Source organism: Fukomys damarensis, unplaced genomic scaffold, assembly GCF_012274545.1.
Source record: "Fukomys damarensis isolate Sample0158 unplaced genomic scaffold, DMR_v1.0_HiC HiC_scaffold_39, whole genome shotgun sequence".
Taxonomy (NCBI): Eukaryota; Metazoa; Chordata; class Mammalia; order Rodentia; family Bathyergidae; genus Fukomys; species Fukomys damarensis.
In genome coordinates, this window is record NW_022900951.1 from 128314104 (window position 1) to 128322398 (window position 8295).

General features: G+C 38.3%; 1 protein-coding gene across 3 annotated transcripts in view; it reads left to right on the forward strand.

Annotated features, from left to right (window-relative positions):
* Brcc3 (BRCA1/BRCA2-containing complex subunit 3) overlaps window positions 1-8295 on the forward strand; it is a 68808-nt gene that overhangs the window by 11788 nt on the left and 48725 nt on the right. For all 3 annotated transcript variants that reach the window (XM_010625178.1, XM_010625179.1, XM_010625180.2), the window contains 3 exons: window positions 2785-2872; window positions 5710-5798; window positions 7129-7184. In XM_010625178.1, the coding sequence (XP_010623480.1) occupies window positions 2785-2872; window positions 5710-5798; window positions 7129-7184 (233 nt within the window). The remainder of the gene's footprint in view (window positions 1-2784; window positions 2873-5709; window positions 5799-7128; window positions 7185-8295) is intronic.

The window sequence follows — 8295 nt, forward strand, 5'->3', positions numbered from 1 at the left end:
GTACCGCGGATTGAACTCGGGTCCTTGCGCTTGCAAGGCAGGCCACCGAACCGCTGAGCTAAATCCCCGGCCCCAAAGCTGTTGTTCTTTGTAAAGATCTCCCTCTTGCTTCCTTTACATAATCATACCCACCTCCTCTACTTTACTGTCCTTGGCTCCTGGTAATCATCTAATCTGATCTTTGTATCCTCATTACGGGTTGCATTTTGCTACTGCTTTATATCCCTGGTATGCTTTTTACCCTTGGCCTTTTCCCTTAGCCTGGGTCCTTCTGTAGTGCTGGATACTTGCCTGAGCTGTGTTCCGGGTGCTGGCGGTGCCTTGGAGACAGTTTGAGCCTTTTGAGTCTCGCCTTGAAGGTGAGCTGTGGGTAGCAGAGTGGCGCTTGGTGTGGGAGAAATGTCCACAGCCCTGAGGTGAGACCCTCCTGAGGGCACTGCTTGGGCCCTGGGTGATGAGGCCTTGGCCTAGTAGCCAGGTAGGAGGCTGCTAAACTCTCCTGGAGTGTGAGGCAGTTACCTTTCAGCCTGTCGAGGGGCACCTGTCTTTTCCAGGCCCCGGGTAGGTTCCTCACATCCTTGTCCTTACCTCTGGTCTGCTATGTTCCTGAGTGGGACTCACTAGGGATATGCAGGCTTCATTCCCTCTACCATGAAAACACCAGCCACCCAAACTCTCCAGCGGTGCAGTGTCATGTCCTAAACTCTGGCATCCATCTCTCTCTCCCTCAGTCCCTGTGTCCCTTTCTCCCTCTCTGCTCTCTCTCCTTTGCTTCCTGGCTGCCATGAGAAGAGCGACTTTGCTTACTACATGCTCTCTGCCGTGATGTTTAGCCTTGCCTCGGGACCATGAACCAAAAAAAAACTTCATCCTTTTTTAAATTTTTGTGGTACTGCAGATGCAACCTAGGATGTTTACACTGAGCTCTATCCTCAGCCCTTTATTTTGAGACAAGGTCTCGCTAAGTTTTCCATGCTAGGCTCAAAGTTGAAATCCTCCTGGTTTAGCCTACCAGCCATCTCCTCCTTTTAAGTTGTTTGTCTCAGGTATTGTCACAGTGAAAAAACGTGACTAACACACTTCCTTACTCTGCTTACTCTGTGGCCTGGAAGTCTTCTCAGAAGCTCACCTTGTTTCCCATCTAGTGGCCTTCCTTGCACGATGATCCTTGTGCTTGAAAATTATTGCTTTGTGTATGTTGTCCAATTTGTTTTATCACATTTTAAAAAAAAAATCTTTCTTGGCCAAAAGCAGAAAGCCCATTCCTTGGTATTTCCGAAACAAAAATAAACATTCCCAAATAAACTTCCCAGGATGGGACTATAGAAAAATTTTTATTACTGGGATTCCATATTTGTAGCTTCAAACTGAATCTAGTCCATTTCCAGAATGGGGCGATGAGTGGAGGCGCCGCTGCACTTTGATGTCACAGTGCCATTTCTTTAGCACTTCCTGGGCCCCACGTCTTGTGTGGGTCACGTCATCTGCTCTTCACTTCTGTGTCAAGAAGCTTTCTATTCAGTCTGCAACTGAAGAGACGGGCTAAGCGAAGCTAAGAGATTTATCTTGGTATTTGAGCATTTAAAAATACGTTTAAAAATATTGTTCTTCAGACTTAGTTTTATAAAAAGGATTATTGTGTATGTATGTATTTATTTATTTATTTATTGGTACCGGGAATTGAACTCGGGTCCTTATGCTTGCGAAGCAGGCAGTGGAACCACTGAGCTAAATCCCCGGCCCCTATGGGGTTTTAATATAACTAATTGATAGGAAAACTAATCAGCATTTTATAGGCCAGTGGGAGTTGTCTTGTATCTGGGTAACACTCATATTATTTATTTATTTTTTTTTTGGTACTGGGGATTGAACTCGGGTCCTTGCGCTTGCAAGGCAGGCCACCGAACTGCTGAGCTAAATCCTCGGCCCTAACATTCAAATTCTAGTCTAAGATAGCTACTGGAAATCTTTTATTTCTACAACAAAAAAGAAAAATACCTTTGGGTGATAATTCTAGAAAAATGGGGTGACTAAACAGGGGGTGTTAGCTCATTTGATCTCTGAAACCACATTATTTGCTATTGTTAACATTGAGAACCTGCCAAAGAAAAATGAATTAAAAAATTCTTGAAGCTGAGGCGCAGTTGAAAATTTCTTGAAGCATAATTCAGTGGTACAGCTCTTGTTTAGCATCTGTGAGGCCCTGATTTCAATCCTCAACACCAAAAATAAATATATAATAAATACAAGAGCAAAGCAACCTTATATTTCTTTCCCAAAAGTGATGTTATGCTGAAGTTACAGAGAACAAAAGATTTTCAAATCAATGATGTAAGTGACTTCTGAAGGTTTTGACAAGCTTCTCTGCAGGTAATGGTAGTTTTCATTTGAATGATCAAACATTACCTAAATTAGATTAAGAGGACTGTATATATACTACACATACTTGAAATCATAAAGATTGTGTTATATTTTTTTTTTCTTTTGAGACAGGGTCTCGCTGTGTAGTTCAGGCTGGTCTTGAACTCATACGTAGCCCAGGCTGGCCTCCAACTCATGGCAGTCCTCCTGCCTCAGCTTCCCCAATGCTGGGATTATAGGTGGGAGCCACCACACCCAGATACAAAAACTTTAGGCAATTATGAGAAATTCTGAGCATCAACTTTATCTCTTCTGTTGTTGTTAAATTGTAATAGCTTTATTTTAAATTTTAGGATGCTTTCTGAGCCCTTATTAGCATCAGAATTTTGTTCCCACAGTTTGAAAATACCTTGACAGACACACAGGTTGGCTGAACTAACAGGTCGCCCCATGAGAGTTGTTGGCTGGTATCATTCCCATCCTCATATAACTGTTTGGCCTTCTCATGTTGGTAAGTATTATGGGGTTGCAATGTTGATTATCCTCAGAAATTAATATTGTTTTTCTTCTCCATTATATAGGGCATGGTTATTTTAAACCAAAAGTTGACTATCCTTAAATGTCATTGTTTGTATTTATTTTGCCATATTTTAAAAGTAATGATTTGTGTCAAATTATTTTTAATAGTGAGCAGTAAAATTTCAGCATCCAATTTTGACTATATTTGGGAAATCAAGACTAAAAGTCTGACAATCAGCTGACATCCAAAAATAACAAAAGTAACTGAAAAATTGCTCATTGCTAAATACCACTACTATCCAGTACATGCCCCCCCCGCTTTTTTTTTTTTGGTACCGGGGATTGAACTCGGATCCTTGTGCTTGCGAGGCAGGCCACCGAACCACTGAGCTAAATCCCCGGCCCTACATGCCTATTTTGAAGACTCATAGGTGTTAAAGATGAAGTTTGCAAATTAGTATTTATAATCTGATTATACATAACTCAGTTTAGCAGTTGCGGCTCTCATAATTCAGTTTAGCACATCTTCACCCCTCTAATCAATATAATGTAACCAAGATGCTTTTTTCTTTCTTTACCCTTTTTTGAGAATCATGGTTGATTTTTGTCTCTACCACCTGCCTTTCCAGAAAGAAGTAGAATAACTGTACTTGGGGAGAATGAATTAACCATCATGAGCACTGATAGTTTCCTCTAATCTATAGTAGCCTGTGGGTTAGAGATCTTTCCCCCACTGCATGAACGATACACAGAGGCTCATGTGGGTTAAATAAGTGTCAGAGCTGAGGTTTGAACCTGTATTATCTATGTCACTAAGCACATTATTTAGCTTAGCTTTTTTTCCCCTTAAGCCTTTCTCTGTGATGAAAGTGCATTAATATGCATTCTATTTTAAGCATCTTATCGTCATATGAACAGGTAACAAAATATTTGCAGACCGGCTCTTCTGAGTAGCACTGTCTACTAAGACAACCAAGTTTTTTTTTGTTTTTGTTTTTTGTTTTTTGAGACAGGGTCTCACTATGTAGTTCAGACTGCTCTGGAATTCACTGTGTAGCCCAGGCTGGTTTCGAACTCACAGTGATACTCCTGCCTCAGCCTCCCGAGTGCTGGGATTACAGGTGTGCGCCACCATGCCTGGCTAAGACAACCAAGCTGAAGTGTCAAGTAGATGTTTGGATAGATAGTCTGGAGTTCTAGAGTTTGTTGGGCATGAGTTGAGAGTGGCCAGTGGAGATAAAAGGTGATGGGGAGCTGGATCAAATCTCTCAAGGAGTGAGGGAAAAAAGATAGAAGGACTAAACACTGAGCCTTGGCCATGCCAGTGTTTCAAGTGCAGAGAATTAGGAAACCTTGCAAAAGAGACTAGGAAAGATCAGATAGGAAGTTAAGAGGACCAGAAGCAAGAGTGAAAGTATAAGCCCAAGTGAAGACAGTGTTTCAGGAGGGATTGAATCAGCTAAGAGATCAGGTAAATCAAGGACCAAAAGTAGATTATTTCTGTCTTTATTTATTTATTTATTTATTTATTTTTTTGGTTTTTTGAGACAGTGTCCCACTGTGTAGTTGAGACTGACCTGGAGCTCACTATGTAGCCCAGGCTGGTCTCGAACTCACAGCGATCCTCCTGCCTCAGCCTCCCGAGTGCTGGGATGACAGGTGTGAGCCACCAGGCCCGGCTTCAAAAGTAGATTATCGATGACATTGACAAAAGCAGTTTGGGTGATAGGAAGCACAGTAATTGTTTTCATTGGTCGTGGATGAAATGGAATAGAACTAATGCTTATGAAGTTCCTTTGATGTGTTAAAAATCTTGTAATTTTTAGAAGATATAACCTACTAGAGGAAGGATGCTGTTTATCCTCATTTAACTGATGAGGAAATAGGCTTAGAAATATTAAGCACTTCATTAAGGTCACGTAGCTGTGCAGAGACCATTAGTACAATCTCATGTATTTTCAGCAACAGCTTGAGCAAGTATTTCTTTCATATGCACTGTTGTGTCCTGTTAGGTCTCAGTTTTTACTGAGGAAGACAAGAAGTCTCAATCCAGATCGAAAAGGTATAAATGCAAAGAATGCTTAAGAATGGATTGTCACATAGAAGTCACCAGACTCAGTTGTGCTTTGTAGTGTTTCATTGTGATAACTCATCTTTGTATCCTTCATAAACCACAGCCTGAGGATTTCAGCTTTTTAAATGTAGCTTCTGTTTATATGGGGTATTTAATGTCTTGATAAATCATTTCGAATGTTATTTGATACTTATTTTTTAATCTCCTTTTCAAAAAGTAAGTAACCTTTAAATAATAGGGATTTATTTCTATTCTTGGGGATGTTAAATTCAGTTATATTGCAATCAATTCTATGTAGCAGTTTCCTCTAAGAATTTGCTCCAAAATGGTTCTATACTTCTGTTCTTTAGTAACAAGTATAATCACTTTCCTAGAAGCTGTCCATTAAAAGGCTTTTTTCCCCCAGGAAATATTTTTGTCTCCTTCCAAAGCTTTTCTGACTCTTCGAGACTCCATTGGAGGAAATTACCAAGTTGCAGGGAGGTCTAAAGTTTTCAGTTTTTTTAATACTACATTTCATAGTAGGGCTACTCTAGGCAGCCTAGATTTATGAATATTTTATTTGTTACCTAGTAATGAAATTTCATATTTCCTTAATCTAGCAAAATTTTTAAACTTTAGCAATCTTATTGTCCTTATGATAAATCCCTGTTTTGCATCTAGAACTCAAATTCTGGAAGGACTATGTGCCACTATTAACTTTTGAAACTGCAAAATATAGTTTATTGACAGAATATTTTTGTTTTTATTTTCAGATGTTCGCACACAAGCCATGTACCAGATGATGGATCAAGGCTTTGTGGGTCTTATTTTTTCCTGTTTTATAGAGGATAAAAACACGAAGGTAGTACATACGTGTGTGTATGTATGTATGTATGTGTATGTTTATACATGGAGTAGAGAAAAGTCTCTTTGCAATTTTTTATTTATTTATCTATCTATCTATTTATTTTTTGTGCTGGGGATTCAACTTGGGACCTTGCTCTTGCGAGGTAGGCGGTGGAACCACTGAGCTAAATCCCTGGCCCTCTTTGCAATTTTAATGGGATGATCAAAGAAGACTTCAGTGAGAAGGGCTATTGAGTCAGTACCCATAGAAAGAGTGGGAGCAAGTCTTGTGGATTTCTTAGGGGAAGAACATTCCAGGCAAAGGAAGTAACCAGAGCAAAGACCCTAATTGAGTGTGGCATATTTAGGGAACATGGAAGAGGTTGGTGTGACTGTCTCAGAGAGAGTTAGTTTTACCCTGTCATCCCAGTGTTCTGTTTTGTTATCTCCTTTTCATCTTGGAAGTAGCCCTATTTGGACATTACCTCATTTATTCATCCTAAAGGAGGCCCAGAGAATAATGGGGGCAAGATCTTTCAAGGCCTTCCTTGGCTTTGATTCTCCAATTAAGAAGCTACTAAAGAGTGACTTTATATTTTCATATGATCTCTGTGGCTGCTATATTGGTAACAGACTGGATGGGGATGGGTAGGGATAGAGTCAATGGCATCATTGAAACCATTTAGAAATATATTGTAGTAACTCTAGGTAACAGTTGATGAAAGTTTGACCACAGTGGTAGGAGTAGAGACAGTCATTGGTCAGATTAGTTATATTCTTAGTCTGTTAATAATGAATTTTCTCCGTAAAATCATTTCCAGAAAGATTGAAGTTCAATATTTAGATTTTATCCTTCATTTCAAATATTTTCTGCCTTGCCATCATAATTTTATTTATTATCATCATAGTTGTTGAATGATTTTGTCAGCTTCCAACATAGCAGTTTGCATGTTCTAGTTCTTACTTTCTTGGTTCTCATATTTGCTAGCAATTCTGTCACATGAGCAGTTGTATTGTTGTGACCATCTTATGTTGATCCTTCTAACACAAATTGATTGTGTCAGATTTCATTTTTTCGAATCTCTTTAAATTTCCATTTCTGGAAGGGCCTTTGGATTTTAGGGCCTACTAGATTGCTATGAAATTTCAAACATATAAAAATGAGTTATGATTGAAGAGATAGAAATACTTAGCCTGATTTCATTATTATATATTGTATACATATGTTGAATTACCATAATATATTCCATAAAGATGTATAGATATTGCATCTCAATAGTTTTAAAACAACACCAAAAATTAATCCTTCTTTGTATAACATTTCTTCCTTTTTTTTGAAAAAATAGACCGGCCGAGTACTGTACACTTGCTTCCAATCCATACAGGCCCAAAAGAGCTCAGAGTAAGTATGACAAAGACGAGTGTATAGTGCTTGGGTAAGTTTTGGTCCAAGGAGTTGACTGTTTTATTTCACTTTATTTCTGTTACAGGTAAGACACGAGCACCTCTGTATTTCTGATTATACCACTAACAGCTGTACAAGGAATTAGAATCTTTGTAGCAGCTTAGATATTTCAGGATCTAGGGGGAGGATCATATAAGTCATATAAGTAGTCTCTTCACTATAATAATATCACAGTCCCATTCCACATACCCTAAACTGATTTGCACTGCTAATTTTTCTCTCTGATGAATTGAAAGATGGAGATTGAATGTGCACAGTTTTACGGGTTTTTATAGATTATTTGCTGTGCCATAAACTTCAGAATTAGAGTATCTCACTGAAATATTTGGATAGGTTAATTTCTTCAGTAAATTCAACTGAAGTTAGCAAATTGTAATTGAGTGCTTTCTATATGCCAAGCACTGTGGTAGGCACTGAGGATGTGGAGATGAAAGCCAAACTCATTGTAGAATTGGGAAATGGAAGCAGGCTATGTTAAATATTTGTCTTGTAATATTGGTTGATTTAGTATAGCATTGTTTAAAATAACATAGAATTGGGGAAAAACTTAGATGCTTATCAGTACCGAACTAGTTAAATGAATTATAAGGAATTCATATAGTGGAATAATATGTAGATTTAATAAACAGCTATGAGGAATCTTAGTATTATTAAAAAGCCAAGGTACAACAGCAGAGTATGTAGTGTGCTGCCATTTGTGCAAAGGTGTGGAAAAGAATTAGATACAGCTGCATATTTGCTTGTAAATACGGAAGTATCTGAAAGGAAACACATTAGTCACTTCAGCAGACAGTGGGTGTGAGGGACTAAAGGGTACTGAGACGTCAGTGTATCCTTTATGTAGCTTTGGAATATGGGATCATCAAAGTGTTTTCTAATCAAAATTCTAAAAGTTTTCACTAAACTAATACATATACAATGTATAAAATAGTATAGAATGGTTATAATAAATAGTTTCACTTGTCAAAAAGAATCACTTCCATTCCCTAATTTTGTGTATAGTTCTTCTGATATTTACTTTTTTTTTTTTTTTTTTTTTTTTTTTTTT